The 19,465-nt window shown below is 35.8% G+C and overlaps 1 protein-coding gene and 1 long non-coding RNA gene across 7 annotated transcripts in view; one reads left to right on the forward strand and one right to left on the reverse strand.

Moving 5' to 3' along the window:
- The window catches only part of LOC144304653 (uncharacterized), a 30,365-nt gene extending 12,736 nt beyond the window's left edge, over positions 1-17,629 (forward strand). The window contains exon 2 of the long non-coding RNA XR_013371579.1: positions 9,360-17,629. This is a non-coding gene — a long non-coding RNA (uncharacterized LOC144304653). The remainder of the gene's footprint in view (positions 1-9,359) is intronic.
- The window catches only part of UBR3 (ubiquitin protein ligase E3 component n-recognin 3), a 225,892-nt gene continuing 214,489 nt past the window's right edge, over positions 8,063-19,465 (reverse strand). For all 6 annotated transcript variants that reach the window (XM_077883157.1, XM_077883152.1, XM_077883155.1 and 3 more), the window contains 4 exons: positions 17,428-17,607; positions 11,482-11,691; positions 10,783-10,922; positions 8,063-10,485 (listed from right to left, as the gene is read on the reverse strand). In XM_077883157.1, the coding sequence (XP_077739283.1) occupies positions 10,368-10,485; positions 10,783-10,922; positions 11,482-11,691; positions 17,428-17,607 (648 nt within the window). In that variant the 3' untranslated portion in view covers positions 8,063-10,367. The remainder of the gene's footprint in view (positions 10,486-10,782; positions 10,923-11,481; positions 11,692-17,427; positions 17,608-19,465) is intronic.

The following is a 19,465-nucleotide window of genomic DNA, read 5'->3' on the forward strand; positions in this document are numbered from 1 at the left end:
CATTTCATATGTTTATTGTTGAGATTGTCAGCAGTCTATTACATCTTTTTTACATGTTAATTTTTTGGTTTTGGCTCATCATTTCAAAGGATCCAGCTACTCTGGATCTTTATAAGTATCGTTCTACACATTATATCTATCCTCACAAATTTGCAGTGAAGTATTATCACCCAATCAGGAAAGTTATTTCGGTGAAATTGATTTTCCCACAATCACACATCTAGTGAGTGGTGGGCTGGATTCGTATACAGATCTGCCTGTCTCTAATGCTTATAATTTTTTCAACCCTATTACATGGAAGGATTTGTCAAAATGAAGGCTAGAGAAATTATAATGTATATTAATACCTTAAAAGTACATGACTGTCAGTTTGTCGAGATGCAGTTCACATATCATAAAATTAATGTTTTATTTATTTATTTATAGGGGGGTGGAGGAGCAGAGAGAGAGAGAGAATCTCAGTCTCCTCACTGAGCCTGATGTGACTCACGACCCTGAGATCATGATCTGAGCTGAAACTGAGTCAGATGCGTAGCCATCTGAGCCACCCAGGTGCCCCAAAATTCATCTTTTTATTTATTTATTTTTTTTATTTTTTATTTTTTTATTTATTTATGATAGTCACAGAGAGAGAGAGAGAGAGAGAGGCAGAGACACAGGCAGAGGGAGAAGCAGGCTCCATGCACCGGGAGCCCGACGTGGGATTCGATCCTGGGTCTCCAGGATCGCGCCCTGGGCCAAAGGCAGGCGCTAATCCGCTGCGCCACCCAGGGATCCCATCTTTTTAAAGTGTATGGTTCAGTGTCTTTTATCATATTCATAAAGCTGTACAACCATCAGTACTATCTAATTCCAGAATATTTTCATCTCCCCCAGAAGAAATCCTCTATTAGCAACCATTCCCATTTCCTCTTCCCCCAGAACTTTGGCAATCTCTACTCTCTGTCCCTATGGCTTTGCCTATCCTGGGTATCCCAGCTTTTGTGTGCAGCCTTTGGCTTCTTTCATTTAGCATGTTTTCAAGGCTTATCCATGTGGTAACATATATTAGTGCTCCACTCCTTTTGTGGTTGAGTAATATAGTCCATCGTATGGATATACTACCTTTTGTTTATCCATCATTGGTTGGTAACATTTTTGACTATTGTGGATAATGCTGCTGTAAACATTTGTGTACAAGTTTTTGTATGAATGTATTTTTTGTTCCCTTGGGTATGTAATTAGGAGTGTTAACTGCTGGGTCATGTTCAACTTTTTGAGGAACTGTCAAACACAGCAACCTTACTTTATGTTCCCACCAGAATATGAGGATTCCAATATTTCCACATTGTCAGCACTTATTGTCCCTTGTTCTGACTATAGTCATCCTAGTGGATATGAAGTACTATTATACTGTTATTGATTGATTGATTGTTTGATTTATTCATGAGAGACACAGAGAGAGAGGCAGAGACACAGAGAGAGGGAGAAGCAGGCTCCTCGCAGGGAGCCCGATGTGGGACTCCAACATGGGCCCTGGGATCACACCCCGAGCCAAAGGCAGAGGCTCAACTGCTGAGCCATCCAAGCATCCCTATACTCTGGTTTTGATCTACATTTCCCTAATGGCTAATGATGCTGAGCATCTTATTAATAGTGCTTATTTGCCACTTATGTATCTTCTTTGGAGAAAGTTTATTCAAGTCCTTTGTCCATTTTTTAATTGAGTGGTCTTTTGATTGTTGTATTGCAGGAGTTCTTTATATATTCGGTATAGTAAGCCTTACCATACATATGATTAACAAATATTTTTTTCCTATTCTGTGAGTTTTCACTTTCATGATAGTGTTCTTTGAAGGAGAAGTTTTTAATATGGATGGAGTACAATTTATCTTTTTTTTTTGAGGGGCAAAGGGTTGTTTGTGCTTTAGGTGTCATAGCTAAGAAACCACTGCCTCATCCCAAGTCACAAAGATTTGTAGCTGTTTTCTTCTAAGTAATATTACCTTTACCCTTTTCTGAGACAATGTAAGAAATTTGAGGCATTTCATTTATCCCTGTAGCTTACATTCTTTTTCAAATACATACATACATATTGAAATCCCATATAGTACATTATCATAATCATTGTATGCAATATGTTCATTAAGTTATATATTTACCACAATTTTTGTTTTTTTGTTTCTTACTGAAATTTAATTTTCCACCAGGGTTCTTTTCCTTTTGTCTCAAGAAGGGGGAGAGAGAGTTTCCTTTCTTAGGGAGGATATGTTGCATTAAATTCTATCAATTTTTATTTTAATGTCTTTATTTTGCCTTCATTCGTGGAAAATATTTCTGTTGTGTAGAGAATCCTTGGTTGAGAGTCATTTTCTTTCAATACTTTGAAGATATTTTTCTACTGTCTATTTGTTTCCAATATACTATTGAGAAATCAGATATCTTTTTAAGGTAGTTCTTTTTCCAGTGAGAAACTTTTAAGATTTCTTTTTTTTTTTTTTTTTCCAACTTCACTATGGTGTGTCTAAATAAGGATTCTTTTGTAGTTATCCTACTTGGGATCTACTGACTTCTTGAATTTATGGCTCAATGTCTTTCATCACTTTTGAAAATCTCAGCTATTATCTCTTTCAATATTGTCTCTGACACATTCTTTCTCCCCTATCTTCCTGGAATCCAAGTGTATTTGACATTTTCACAATGCCCTCTATAACTTTTACCTCTCTTACCCACTTTCCATTTTTTAGACTCTTCTGACTTATAATCCAGTTTACCAAGTCTTTATTTATTTATTTATTTTTAAATTTTTATTTATTTATGATAGTCACAGAGAGAGAGAGAGAGGCAGAGACACAGGCAGAGGGAGAAGCGGGCTCCATGCACCGGGAGCCTGACGTGGGATTCGATCCTGGGTCTCCAGGATTGCGCCCTGGGCCAAAGGCAGGCGCCAAACTGCTGCGCCACCCAGGGATCCCTACCAAGTCTTTAAATGTGTCTCAAATGATATTAAACAGCTCCATTGAGTTCTTAATTTTTTTCACTGCCAGAATTTCTAATTGGCTCTTTCTCAAATTAAAAAAAAATAACACTTTTAGTATCAAGAGACCTTGTGGCCCACTACTATTATTTTTCTGTTGATTCTAGTCTATATATATTGTCTCATCATGTTCCTTCACTTTATTTGAAATATTTTCAGAAATAATTTGGATATTTTCCAGACAGGATGTTTTTTTTGCTAGTCACTGGAAAGCATTAGTAGTTTATGACCAAGACTTTTTTTTAGAGCTGGAATTACTCCCTTCATTCCATCCATCCATCCATCCATCTTTTTTTTTTTTTTTTTTTTTTTTTTTTTTTTTTTTAAGATTTATTTATTTGTGAGAGAGAGCATGCAGAGGGAGAGGGAAACAAGCAGACTCCATGTTGAGCAGGGAGCCTGACACAGGGCTCAATCCCAGGACCCTGAGATCATGACCTGAGCCAAAATCAAGAGTCTGACACTTAACCGATTGAGCCACCCAGGAAGCCCCTACTCCATTGGTCTTTTTGAAGTCTTCCTAGTCAACTCATGGTCATGATCCTAGTATCTTGAGATCGAGTCTTACATCGGTCTCCCTGCTCAGCAGGGTGTCTGCCTCTCCCTCTGCCCCTACCCTCTCTACCACTCATGCATGTATGCTCTCTCACAAAAATTAAAATCTTTTAAAAATTGTTTAAAAAAATAAAAATAAAGTGGTGTCTACCAGGTTTCTCTACTATAAAGTTACTATCTTACCCTTTGTGGTTAATTAACATATTAAGAGGCATACTTTGAGACTACACAAATACTGTTGCTTCTTCAGCTTTTGTCTACTCAATTGTCTTTTAGAGTTTTCTTCAGTAAGATGGGCCCCTAATGATCTCCACCTCCTGATTCTTAAACTCTTGTGTAAATTGATAACTAATGTAGTCTGAATCACTTAATCTGATGTTAACAGAAGCCAGAAGTGTCTATATTCAGTCATATTAGCTATTGTCTCTATTGCACAGATGAGAAACCAAAGTGTTTCTTACATTGAATTAACCATTGAGAAGTCACTTGCAATCCCTTTTATCCACCCTGTATTTCCCTAGCAGAGAGGCTCAAAAGCTAAAACGCTTACCTTCCCAGATTTTTTGCATTTAATAGTGGCCATCTGACAGTACTGACTGAGATGTATGTAAAAGTGCACTGGGAGGAGTCTTCTCTTGCTGAACATGGACAATGCCTTAGGAAGAAGCCTCTGGCTTTTTGTCTTCCCTGGAAAACAAGGTTAGCAGCCATCTTGCTTTTCATCCTCATAGTAGCCTGGAGATTAACAGCTGGCTTGTATACAGCTGTGAGGATGAAAACTATAACCTAACAATGTAGAAAAGAGAAACAGTAGGGGTCTAGATCCATAATGATTTCCTTGTGCAGCTTCTCCTTCCCGGTCTAACTTCCTTTTACTTGAAACTAATAAACCCTCTTCTTCAAGCCATTGCTTAGTCAGGTTTTTTGTTTGAAACAGGGCACATTCCTAACTAATATACTGAGGTGAAGTGAGGTCATTCAAACCCAGGTCTGCTGACTTCAAGCCCTAGACTCAGATGGTAAAACACACCATCTGAATAAAAGCATAAACTATTGGAAAGGAGGTTTTAATGCAAATACCCCGCCATCCTGCAGACAGGGATATGGTCTGGCCATGCTAGGGAGATTTGAAAATTGTGTTCTGGGATCCCTGGGTGGCGCAGCAGGTTAGCTCCTGCCTTTGGCCCAGGGCGCGATCCTGGAGACCCGGGATGGAATCCCAGGTCGGGCTCTCGTTGCATGGAGCCTGCTTCTGCCTCTGCCTGTGTCTCTGCCTCTCTCTCTATCATTAATAAATAAAAATTAAAAAAAAAAAAAAAAGAAAAAGAAAATTGTGTTCTACTCCTCCACTTCACTATCAACTTTCTACTTTCTCACCTCCAGCAGCTATACTTTGGCTTCTACCTCTACCACTTCACCAAAACGAAGCTTGGCAAACTCTGGCCCATAGCCTGTTTTTACAAGTAGTTCTACTGGAAGACAGCCATGCCTATTCACACTTATACGGATTAATGGATGCGGTCTGCATTGTAATGGCAGAATTGAATAGTTTTGACAGAAACGGTCTGGCCCTTTATAGAACATGCTAGCTGACCTCTGCTCTAAATTAAAGCCGTAATGTTCTTTTTAACATTGCAATCTGCCCTAATCTCTTACAATGACTTCCTTCTACGTTTAGGATAAAACCCAAAATCCATAACATGGCTCAAGAGGCCATAATCTGATTCCTGCCTACCTTTCCTGGATAATCTCTTGTTACATACCCTACTACCTTCTGCTTCCAATGCTTCAGCTGTACTGCATTTCTTTCAGTTTGGTGAGTGTCTCCTGCACTTGCTAATTTCAGAGCCCATGTGCTATATGTAATTCCAGGGCCTTTAGAATCCCCTTCCCCTACTTCCTCCTTCATTTAGCTCACATCTGCCCCTTTCTTCAGGTCTTGAACTTAAACATCACTTCCTCCATGTAGGCTTCTGTGAACTTCCCAAAATACATGAGTCCACTGGTTCCCACAACCCTCTAACTTGCTGATAACATCTATTTACTTGTAATTACACATTTAGTGGTGTTTTCCATTAGATGGTAAGCAAATACTAACTCTTTCTGTGATATACATGATCTTTAGCTCAGTATTTGGAATATAGTAGGTGCTTAATACCTAGTCATTGCTCTCCCTCACTCACTGAATTGTCAAATCTCATGATTCTTTCCACTTCTGTTTCTACTATGATTCACCTAGTTGAGCCAACCATCATGTCTTGGCTCTTTCAATAGTTATCTAACAGGTCTTCCCACTCTGGATTTTTCTCTAGAGTATAGCCTGATTGATTTTTCTAAGATGCAAATCAGATTATGTCACCCTCCTGTCTAAAGCCCTAAAATGGCTTTCCATGCTCTCTGAACAAAGTCTAAAACCCTTAGAAGGCCTATAAAAACCCTTTATAATTTAGATTTTATATCTCAAAAGCACCTATGTTAGAGTCAGAAAGATCTCTTTCAGGTCTGTAACTACAAGTTCTCTCTCAACCCTGAGTCTTTGCAAATGGTATTCCCTTTACCTGCCTGAAACTCTACTCCCCACACCTCCACTTTCTCCCAAGTATCTCCTACATAGTATTCAGAATCAGCATAGGCATCTCTATCCCCGGGAAGCCTCCTCATACCTCTGAAGTCTGATTTAGAGGTCCCTTCAATAGTACCTTATATTCCATTCTCCTCCCAGCCAGCCCCCTGACCCCTCAACACACACACCATTTGTAGCATTAGTTACACAGAAAGCTATATGAGAGAAGGGAGTATCTGGTTTCCTTTTCATTGCACTTCCAGTATTCATCACTGCTGGCTCATAAGAGGAGCTCAATAAATATTTACTGAATGAATTAAAATGCTTCAACACAAAAGCAATTTGTCCTAATTCCAAATGAAAACTTTGAAAACTTGCACTACATCTGCTCATTAAGCCTCATCAGGAATTCCAATCCTATATCCAACTTACCCAGCATTGACCCCACACTTATTTCAACCAGTACTTCTATTTCTCTTACCACCTGATGCCCCCCACCTCTTGAATCCCCAAATTATGAATTAATTTAGCAGTCTAATTTCTACCCTTCAAGTTCTGGACTGCTGATCTCAGGGGCTCTAAAAATTCATAAAACCTTTCTAACTGGCTCCATTGAAATGTTATGGCTTCTAACACCATTGGGCTCTCAATGACTTCTGTGGTGCTTCTCCTTATAGGAGCCTATTCACTCCTAGCATATAGCTAAATCCTACCACTTAACTCAGAACCCCAGATATGCTAGGCCTGCTCACTCTCAAGATCATCTTGCACCAACGTAAGAGGGAATCAGATACGTATCCTCTTAGTTTGCTCTAAAGTTTTTCCTTTCTCTTGTCCTTTTCCCTTGACCCTACTTTTCTGGCTTGCTCTTGGGCTCTGCCACATTAATTTTGTTATTGCCACATCTTACATTGCAGCTCTACATAAGGTCCCGTACACCTTTTCATTTTGTTGCATCAGCTGGAGTCACATTCACTCCACTGCTATTTGATTACGGCATACGGCATAGGATGGTAATAGCTTTTCCATATTTGATATGCTTCATTATCAAGGGGAACTTGAAGTGTCACAAATCAAGAAGTGATCATGTTGGCATCCTTCTGCCCACTCCAGCTCATCCAGCCAGATCATAAAGGAAAAGAACTATGTGCTGTGAATGTGCCTCAGATAGGCATAAGTCTTCTGCCCTCCCACCAACCATCATGTCATAAATAACCCCCAGGGAATTTATCTTGTCTTGGTGATTTGATTATAATTATGGTTAAAATAATGCTGTGCTTTGTTTTTGTTGCTGTTTAACAGGACCACAAAGATAAGCCAACAATAAGAACTTGAGAGTCAGCAATTACAATCCTGGAGATAGTAGACTCTTGCTTCATATATCCTCTCATACTATTTGTCACCTCCAACCCTTCAGAAAAGCATCTAAGTTACAGAAATCAATAAATACCAAAATACATAAAACAGAAAAAAAAAAAAGGTTTGTGAACACAAATGGATTCCTAGCTGATAACTGCCTGGTGAGCTTCAGTATAGAAGAGCAGGGATGAACACTGTCAATTCCAATAAAATCAAACATCACTCAAAATAAACATTATCATAAAGTCCTTTAGAATTCTGAAGTCTAACTGGAATTTTCAGAAAGCAGCAAGGATTATAGCAGTGTTCCTCAGGTCTGCAAGCTCATTTCCTTCTCCCCAACTTCCAAGAACACACACACATACTTAGCAAAAAGCTTTGCATTCATTTTGAGACAAGGATAGAAGAAACAGGAACTACCTCTGTAAATAAAAGATATAAGGGAAAGCAAACCTTTTATATTTAACTCCACCTTAAAGCAACTTTCCTGCTATGCTCACTTAGATATATTGTTGTCAATACCTTTTAAAAAAAAGAAACATGTATAAGAATTAAACATTTTAAGGACCTTTCACAAACCAAATGACAGTAGGTTTTTATTAACATATCTTACAATGTTGATTATTCCTAGTTTTGTAATCTCTGCTTAATTATAAAGATTGATTTAACCTCTACAGTAATGTACTGTATTTAAATGATCATTCATACAAGATATCACACCAGTACATTTTTTTTTGAATAATATACACACATCACTCTAGCTTGGACCTGTTATTTTTAAAAGTGGGCTTATAAATGGGACTTATAAAAGTTATGGGGAAAAAAATTAAAGTTCTAGTTTAGCAGCATGCATGTATGTAATTCAAGTACAATTTTCAACCAAGTGCTTTTTAAAAATTTACTGGTGACTAATTCACCAATATCAAAATAAACACTATCAAATACCCAAATTTTAATGTTAAGGCTAATATTTTCACTTCACATCCATATGCACAATCATAAAACATTCCATTTTAAATATGTAGTAATCAAAGTCTGAATACATTATACCATGTATATATAGCATCAGAGTTTCAAACTGTAGAATTATTCAAGTTCATGAATCCTGTAACAGTATTTACTAGAGATTTAAATTAGCATTTTGCTCTTCAACCACACTTACAAATGGTCTGGTATTCAGAATGACTGATGCAAAAAATATGACAGGCTGAACTTATGATACAGTATTTAAAAAAGTAGCAATGTGTTGGAAAGGACAACTATTTAGTTAAACAGAATCAGTCTTGTCTTTCAGAAAGTTATCTTAATATTTTGGAAATGTATATAAAAATAGCAAGCTATTTCCATGTATTTTATTGTAGAGCTATAGGTAATTTTTTGATGTTTTAAACACATTTGAATATGTACTGTTCTGCTCTATTTTAATGCAAGGCCATCATTTAATGTCCATTTTCACATTCTGTAATGTCATGTCATTCAATAATTTTTAGAACATAGATCTGACTTTATTTTTGTATTTTATCATTAGATGTTTTTTTAGTTTATTTTACATGTAAAAATGTAATTTTATATAACAAGCCATGGAAGTCCAAAGTACCAGGAATTGCTTGATAACACTATATATTAAATAATCATCAAATTACTAAATCATTTGGAAGAAAAATCTTGTTAGCAATATATAACATGCTTTTCTGTAATCTTCCTTCTCTATTTATAGAGTGGGTTTTTAGCTCAATCATTCCCATTCTTACTGATTAAAAAAACTCAACAAACATAAATTGCTTTTCGCAGCAGCTTCTAAGAAGAATGCAGATGCATGGCTCATTCGTGAGGGTCATCACCACTGAGCCTCTTTTTTCCTTTTAGGAAACCAAGCAGAAATAGCAGTGATTATGCTGCACAAATACAATATAGATGAACCTCTTGAGCTGACAGGAAAGTTCCAAAACTAAGCTTCATTTGTGGGTAAGTCTAATAAGCATTTCCAACTCAATCATTTAAACAAAAACTTGGTTGGTAATAAAAGGTGGGCATGCACAAAATCAAAATCTGCCATGTGAACGCTCTTAAAACTTCTGATTTTACAGCAAAACTATTTGTGTATTAATACCTCAAGTAATTCACCGACTGAAATGGCAAATTTTGATTTTTAATGACTCCCTTCCCCAACCACGCATATGTCCCCCAAAGTGTACTGTATTATATTAACAGCAGCTATCTACTTATTTTACAACTATTTCAATTATTTACCTGGGGAGAATATTTATGAAATTCCTGAGAATGAATTAAGTTTTCAGCAAAGCCTTAAACTTTTAACAGATTCCTCACAATAAGAAAAAATTTTAAAGTCCTACTATTAGACCAACTTTTACTATACAATATTTCACATAAATCATGTTTTACATTTTTTTCTAATTACATACAGCAAAAATCTCAAATCAACACAAGAATGGGAGAGGGAAAGGATGCATTGTGTTTAGCAGATGCAAATTAAAACACACAGATATAAAGAAGCAGTAAAACTTTAAATAAATCACACCCACTCTAAGTATCAATGAATAGCTGATATGCATTGCTGGGAGAATCATTTTTAAATGATTTTGTCAACAAGTTGTGCTTCTTATTAATTGTGGACTTAAAAAAAAAAAAGGACCACTAAAGAATGATTTAACTTGTTGTTACGTTCTCCAGATATTTAAAAAAATTTTTATTATACCATTAATGTGATTACCAAGCACCTAATTTTGGAAAGGCTTTATAATATATGTTTTCTTTTTCTCCTTCAGCAAAAGCGTTAATCCTCCAAATTAAGGTAAAGCTTATTGTTGATAAATTCTTAATGAAAATGATATAATGCAATGCTGAGGTGGTGAGTCACAGTCCATTGTAATGTGGACCCCATCTTTTATTGATGTGATCAAAAGTATGAGAAATCCACTGTTGCTCAAGAACTTTGTATCTTTCCTTACAAATGTAGAGAGGTTTGCCTCGCCTAAAATAAAAAGGAAAGAAAGGTGTTAAAAGTTATTTAATCCAATGAAGATTTCACACATACTTTTAAAAAACAGATTCTTAATGGCAAAAATCTCACACAGTGGTTTGGTTTATTTCATATTTCCTTAGCATGTGGATGTGGAAACTATCTCAAAAACTAAAAAGAGCTTAAAATTAATGACTGTCAGAATTTCTTAATATAAAAAAATATTATTACAATTACAAAGCCAGGAATGGAGCATTGTCCTCTAATCAAACTTCAATAAACATTCAAACATATGCATGCGTATCTAACCTAAGATCTCGATCTTCTTCTCCATGAGCATCCAAATACACAGAACCCCAGAGGCAGAAGCGGTGGCCTCTAATGATGATAATCACTGATGCATTGATCAAAAGGAAAATCCCCGTTCCAGCACCACAGTTCTGAGAATGCTAAAAAATTAAAAATACATCAATGATATTCATAATCAAATGGACTTCATAAGAAAATCAAGAATGCCTTAGTTAAATATCATATAAATAATACTGAAAATTTTTGTTTTTAATAAGATTTCATCTAAGTTAAACTTACAATTTCATTCTTAACACTAGATTAATAATACATTAGGAGGAATGTGGGTAAGGATTATCTAGGAAAGCAATTAAGAGCCAACGTAAACCAGATTCAGAGGCTGGCATCCACAATAGCAGGTTTGACTACTGTTTCATTGCCCAACATTTAAAAACCCATGCAATGGCTTAAGAAAAGTTTTGTACTTAAGAAAAGTTTTACTCACTTAAATAAAGCCCTGGGTGTTTTTTTTGTTTTTGTTTTTTTAAACCCTTCTATTGGATTAAAAAGAACAAAAGAACAAGAATGAAATCCTTGTGTACTGTGTATTTACTTCAAAGAATAGTTAATGTGAAGAGCTGGCTTAACTACATATACCACATTTCAATGTGATAGTAGATTTGGGTTTTCATAAATTTTATATTATTTACTACTGCTTACCAATACACATTCACAGTAACTTTGTTGCTTGCAGCAAAGTCCTTTCAGGCACACAAAAGTACCACAAACAAGGCAAACAGCAGGATCTTTAGGAACCTTAGTGCAGACACTACAGGTTTTTCTATGGTAGTACTGAAAAATGGTGTTATAATTCTCAGGCAACTGGAGCAGGTGTGGTAATTTCCATCTTGCCTCTTGGATAAGCAAGGCCTAAAATAAAATCCAAAAATATTCATTAGTCCTATAAACTTAAGTCACTAACACAAAATGCTTGTATTTTAAAGGCCTTTTGTCTTTATAAGGAAGAAACATCTGTCTCTAAGTATGTGACTTATTTTCTTTAATAATCTCTCATTTCCATTTTACAAATGACTTAAATAGTACTTCAATAATTACCAATCTCTATTTTAATGTAGTTTCCAATTACAATATGATGTCAGTTTTCAGATTAAGCACCCTGAAACATTTAAACTTGTCATTACCCTAAGAGAAAAATACTAAACATAAATAAGAATGCATGGGAAATATATCTAGATGTACTTGTTTTTAAATATGCTTAATGTAAAATTTTATTTTTATTTATTTATTTATTTTTTTTGCTTAATGTAAAATTTTAAACACTTTTAAAAATCAAGTTTTGATCTTTCTTGGATAAAAAAATTTTACTGGCCTTTCTTAAGGTAATGTCATAGTTATAGCCCCTTATTTTTATCTCAATATTTTATAATTTAGAATCTCCTTCTTAGAAAATGTAAAATCTTCTCATACCACAATCTGTTAAGGCCTTTTGTATCCATATGTGCTAAGGCTACAACTCTTCATAAATTTTCTGCTACAAGTATGAAAACAATGCCAAATTAGTTAAGTTTCCCTGTAGAATATACTAAATTCATTATTTGCAGTTGTACAATACTGGTAATAGCACTAATTTTTTTTCTAAATGCCTCTCCAGGGATCCCTGGGTGGCGCAGCGGTTTGGCGCCTGCCTTTGGCCCAGGGCGTGATCCTGGATACCTGGAATCGAATCCCACGTCAGGCTCCCGGTGCATGGAGCCTGCTTCTCCCTCTGCCTGTGTCTCTGCCTCTCTCTCTCTCTCTCTCACTGTGTGCCTATCATAAATAAATAAAAATTAAAAAAATAAAAAAAAAATGCCTCTCCATTAACACTTAAAATAGATAAAATGTAGTATGAATCTATTAGCTCAAGACACTGTATAGATATCAGGCAACTCATGTGGTGATCATTTCACATTACCTACAACCATAATCTATTTAAATTGATGTAGTAGTTAAGTAGTCAGCTTGGCGTTTATCAATAAGTTCATGGACAAAGTGGCCATAGAAGCAAGGATAAGGACAATATATGGGCTTACAATATGCTATTTGCCTGTATTCAGTGCCCAAACCAGACTGCAAAGATTGCATATTCTGTAATGGGTTGATTATATTGCAATCTTCCATTAGTGGAAAGAACAGCAGTTTGTCCTCACTGAACTTGATCTCTATCTAGATTAGGTTGTAAATTACCCAGTAGCTCACACCACATGGTCTTAAAGAATTTTCTTCGTTAAGAGAGATATAAGGCAATAGGTGGATGTCTATGGAATTAACTGTTCCTAACATATATTCAAACATCTGACAAAACTGTTGATCTTTTAAATGATGAACTACTTTGCTGATAAATTTTTAGATGGTACCAGTTGGGAGAAAATAACTATAAAATGAGGTATATGTTCCTACAGAATGAAGTACATGGTCTAAACTAGCAACCAGTATATATGGGTGATCACTTTCTCACAGATGAAATTCATCAGTTTAGAAACCTAGAAACCAGGGAGTGCAAAGTGGTTTGGCACATCTCATGATTACACCTAAGAATTCAGTTTTTTATTTCTGTTTCCTGCTATTCTGGATTGTTCTGTGGTTTTAGGACCATCCTAAAAAAGTTGTGTATTATCCTCCAGCAAAGGATAGGATAATAGTTTTACTGAATTGGAAACTAAACATCATCTGGCCATTTTTAGGTTCCCCATATCACTAGGAGAAGAATGGAATGGCTTATAGCATTGTCTGGAGGGACTGACCCTAACTATCAAGAAGAAAAGAAATATTGCTCTACAATTAGCAGCAGTATATTTTGAACTTAGAGATCCACCCATCACTCGCCATGTCCCAAAGCTTGAAAGGAAAAAATTTAATACAAAACTATTAGGCCTTAATATAAGCAAGATAGAACCAAATCACCAGAAGCTCAGACTTCTCAGAATAAAGTCTAGTTCACATACTTGGTCAAATAAATATAAGCTGTCAAGGTTCTGGTCAAAGAAGGTCTAAGAAGAAAGTCATATATTTGACTATATATTAGCTACAGCTTTATGACCACTTGTAAATGTTCTGGCTTAGGTGGTATTTATTCTTGCAATATGTTCCATTCTCTTCTTCTTTCACTTAATTATGGAATTCAGGGTGATAAGCTGCTAATTAAAATTTTCCAGGCCACCAGGGTGTAAATACAACAAATCACAGAAAGAATGGACATCTCTCAGAGCCTCTGAATTCAGAGAGGTCTGGTAATCTAACTGTTGGGTGTGACTTCAGGTTGCGTACTTGGGAAAGTGGTAGATGCATTTGTGATTATGAATGGAATGGTTACATCATTTTGAACAGGGGAAGAAGTGAAACTGTGAATGAGCATAAAGAATGTCTATGTGCTAACAGGTAAGATATGAAGACAGTGTTGGTTATTTATGTTTTTCAATTTGTCTATCAACCTTATCTGCTTTTTTTTTTTTTTTTTAGATTTTATTTATTTATTCATGAGAGACACAGAGAGAGAGAGAGGCAGAGCACAGGCAGAGGGAGAAGCAGGCTCCACGCAGGGAGCCCAACACCGGACTCAATCCCGGAACCCCAGGATCACAAGTCAGGCTGAAGGCGGCGCTAAACTGCTGAGCCACCCAGGCTGCCCCCTTATCTGCCTTTTATATTATTAACAGTATTACAAGTATTTTTGGAAAATAATCTCCTTTCTGGTTCCATCAGGTTTGATAGGACCGCTCTATCACAAGATCTTGCCTCATCACAAGGGTGTACATAGGATGCAAATTATGCCAACTGGATCCTTCCTCCCAGGAATATCAATCTTGAGCACCACATGGAAGAAAGGAAAGTGGTTCAGGTGCAGTTATCCAGTGGTAGCACTTCAGAGAAAACACACCAAAACTGTCTGTGCAATCCAACTGTATGTCTGTGACCAAAGAATCTTAGCTGATACAAAAAATTAGAAGCAGTAACTCAATTTTTCAAGTTATTTTTGTTGGACTATTCAGCTCCAGTCACTGTTTATATCTTGTTCAAATTTAAAATTCCAAGTAAAGAAAATCTGGTTGGCCTGGTCAGAGTGAGGATTAGAGATAGAACAGAGTGGAGCAGGGACAAGAGTAGGGATGCAGGTCAGATGGGAGTGCATTCAAATAACTGGTAAAAATTCTGCATAAGTAGAAATAAACAAATGACTACTGTATGGCTATAAAACAGATCCTTATCACTCAATTTTACAAAACGATTAATTATTTTAAAATGATAAATTCTTATTTTCCATCAATATCCATACCAATAATCATACATCTAACATGTAAGCTTGTTATTACACTATCAAATGAGTTAATGTGTATTTATTGCTTAACCCATGACTCCTATGAAGACAAAAACTTTAAGGACACTCATCACTTTCTCCTGTCCTGGTTCTACAATTATACCCATCTCTTATGCCTAGTCATTCCTTATAGGTTTTCAGATATCAATATCTAACTTCAGATTCCAGTTATAATCTGAAAATAAAGAAATTACTAGATAGAAAAAGATTTTTATACATAACATACAAAGTTCAATTAAGGTCTTGATATTGTCTTTCCTTCAAAAAAAAGGAGCGGTATAAAATGAGATACGATCTCCTTAAGGATTTTAATAAAAAACGGAAATGAACAAAAGCAGAAACACTTATTATTTATGCTTACCTTGCCTTTATTATTCACTGTCTTAAAGATTAAGTCTAGTCTGACATCTCTACCTAAAATACTAATCTTTTATTGTCTCTTGATGTTAAAATTAAAATTCTCATTTTCCCTGAAACATGGCTTTTCTTTCACCAGTTCTATTTCTACCTATGAGATCATCCCACCAGTTAACCATTCCACAAATATTTATTAGGTGACTGACTATTCTATATTGGTACTTTCTAGGAACTAAGAACTCAAGGAAAAGTCAGGAACAATTTTTGCTTTTGGAGCCTCCACTCAGACATATTAAACAAAAAAAAAGTGATAAATATGGTGACTATTATAGGTCATCGCAAAAATACTGTCATACAGCACACAACAGAGGGAGCGGATTAGAACTAAAAGAAGATGGATTATCAGCCAGACCTTTATAGAAAAGGTACATTTATCATAGCCTTGATGAGTGATTAATTCAACAGGAGAAGGGTAGGAAAATTGCTTTAGATAAAAGTAACAGCAATAAGCAATAACATAGATGTTTAAAAATATACAGCACACCTAAGAAACATTCTTCTCTGGTTTGACCAAGGTGATAGTAGGGGAGTGGTTTGGATGAGGTTAGAAAGGCAAGCCAGATGGTGAAAATCCCTGAATGCCATGCAAAGACTTCCATAGGCAATGGGGCACTATCAATGGTGTATTATTATTTTTTATTATTTTTTATTATTTTTTTAAGATTTTGTTTATTTATTCATGACCGACACAGAGAGAGAGAGAGAGGCAGAAACACAGGCAGAGGGAGAAGCAGGCTCCATACAGAGAGCCTGAACATGGGACTCAATCCCGGGTCTCCAGGATCACACCCCTGAAGGCAGCACTAAATCACTGGGCCACGGGGGCTCCCCTCAACGGTGTTTTAAGCAGGATCAGATTTCTATCAGAACTATGTCTACTAGTTATTATTCTTTTAATGCTTTGAGTTCAGATCTTAAAGTCAAGTACATCTGGTCATCAAGTCCTATATATTTTTCTCAGATGTCTCTTGCCTTGGTTATAGTCTAATTTCTACTATCAGAATAATAGGCCAGATTTTCTTCACCACGTAAATAATTTCTGGCTTCCCTCTCTCCTTACTTCAATTTACCTACTAAAAAGCTATCTAAATTACCTCCCTAAAACACTATCATCACATTATTCAATTTTTCAAAAACCGTAGTTCTACCTATAGAGGAAAATCTGAGCATCAAACCATGGCATTCATAGCCACCTCCCACTGCCTCCACCCTACCTTTCCAATTCGCTCATCTCTAATATAAAACCTTACACGGGCCCAGCTGGCAGCACAGGCACGCAACTTTTACAGTTAAAGACTGGCCTTTTAAATCTGCTACTCCAAATCTTTGATTTTTTTTAAAATATTTTATTTATTCATGATAGACACAGAGAGAGAAAGGAGAGAGAGAGAGAGAGAGAGAGAGAGAATGGCAGAGGGAGAAGCAGGCTCCATGCAGGGAGCCGGATGTGGGACTCGATCCTGGGTCTCCGGGATCACACCCTGGGCCAAAGGCGGCGCCAAACCGCTGGGCCACCCGGGCTGCCCCAAATCTTTGATTTTTATGTGACAGTTCTCTTTCCAATAAGTTACAAGTTCCTTGTCTATCTTAAAATTCCTCTGTATCTTTCAAGTCTATGATTGTTTAAGACATTCAATAAAACCTGATGACCTAAAACAAGCCAAAAGTAGATTAATAACTTAGCTTTGTTAACTGAAATATTTTTGCTTTTACACTTATAAATATTATATAAGTAAACCATTTTTCAATATAATTAGTTTAATAAATGCTGCCAAGAATAGATGACCTGAAATTTATAATTCTTCATTATTCTCTTACCCTATTAGCATATCACCACTGTGACAAAGTAGGTAATACTACTCTTTTTTACATACCTTTCCTTGTTCTGCATGTCTTTCAGTAAATGAATTTATCTCAAAACACCACTGAGATATAATATCAAATGCTGGAACTGGCCAATCCAGACAGGAGGCACTGATGAATGGATGTTCTGTTTGGTAAAACGTTGGCAGAAGTCCCAAGCAGCTGGAAAGAACTGAAAATTCTTCTTCTTCCTTTTAGACATGAAATAGAAAATTCTCAAGGCATTTTGTAAAGAACATTTTGCATTATAGATAATTTAAATACATCTTCATTGATTACTTTTGGACAGTAAGAAAATTTTCTTACCTGAGTCAACTAAAGGAAAGTAAAGAGAGAAGAGGCAAAGTAGAGAGAATAGGTTCCCAGCCGTATATCCAAATATCCCCATAGTATTTCTCTTTAAGTCTTAAATGCCATAGCATCTGCTTCTTCTATATATTTATTTTTAAAATAGTGTTGTCATATTTCTCATGAATACAGTCTACAGAATCTAACCACTCTATAAGAACAAATGTTTTTGTGGCAAAGGGAGAGTGACTTCTGGTTAAAAAGACACAGGCTGTCAGTGTGGATGAAGAACAACAGTAAAAACATGGAATTGACAAGATGCAGTACAAAACAATTTGCCTAGACCCTTAATGAGTGTGAAACAAAGTCATTTTTTAAAAGAGGGTGGACTTTCTAAGAATTTGAGAGATGTAAGTACCAGCTAAGCTGAAGTTTTATTCAGTAATAACAACAGAAATAACCAAAAAAATCAGTGAGCCAAGGACTAATTTCCTGAGTTTTAAAGGAGTTTGTTAGTCTTATAAACACTAAAATATACTTCCCAGCCCTTCTTTATTTAACTAAAAGACTATTTAGGAGGCTAATATGTTTACTTCCCCTGGTCTACTGGATCAATTCCTATCATCCTTCAAATTCCAGTTCCCCAGGGAATCCTTTCCTGATCAAACCTAATAGCACCTTAGATCACTCCGCTCCATTCAGATAAAGTTAATCCCTCCATACTTTGTAAACACTTCTCTACTTGTGTTTATATTTTCTATTAATTAATTTAAAAATAAATTAGCATTTATTGTAAGACTGTACGAGTAGTCCCTGGGGGTAAGGGCTCTGTCCTCCCAGTTCTTCACACATTATAGACATTCTAAAAACATCTGTTTGTAAAACTGAACTAATTATGTAGATTAAGTACAAAATTCTAAATGGTGCTACAAAGAGAAAAAAAATAATATGCAGGCTGAAAAAAATGTAAATTTTTATAATCTTAGAAATAAGGTTATACATCTCCTACTTATACAGCTACATAAAGAAGGCTTTTTAAAAAGCAACTTTACTGAGATGCAGTATATATACCATAAAATTCACATACTTTTAAGTGTAGTTCAATTAATTTCAGCAAATGTATAGTCAGGTAACTACTACTACAATAAAACTTTAGAACTATTCCATGCCCTCCCAAAATTTTGCTTGTGCCTATATGCAATCAATTCCAGCCCCAAGCAATCACTAATCCTGCGTCATTATAGTTTTGGATTTTTAAAAGCTTTCATATTAATAGAATCAAACAGTATATGTGTGTATGTGTGTGTATATTTATATCTATATTTGTGCCTGGCCTGCTTTTACTTAGCATAATATTTTGAGATTCATTCATGTTATTGTATCAGCAGTCCATTCCTTTTTACTGCTGAGTAGTATTCCAGTGTATGGATATACCAACATTTGTTCACATATTCACTTGCTGATGAATTCTGGGTTTACACTTTTTACGACCACAAATTAAACTGTTTTAAACATTTATGTAAAAGTCTTCATGTGAACATATGTTCTCATTTCTTTTGGTAGATACCTAGAAGTAGAATCGTTGGGTTGTATAGTAAGTGCATGCTCCGCTTTTTAAAGAAATTGCCAAACGTTTTTCAAATTTGACTATACCATTTTGCATTATTACCAGCAATGACTCAGAGTTCCAGGTACCCCAAATTCTCATCAATAACCGTGACATTAATTTGTACTCTTCTAATCAACAATGATGGTGAACAC

The sequence above is a fragment of the Canis aureus genome, chromosome 34 (assembly GCF_053574225.1).
Source record: "Canis aureus isolate CA01 chromosome 34, VMU_Caureus_v.1.0, whole genome shotgun sequence".
NCBI classification, from domain to species: Eukaryota; Metazoa; Chordata; class Mammalia; order Carnivora; family Canidae; genus Canis; species Canis aureus.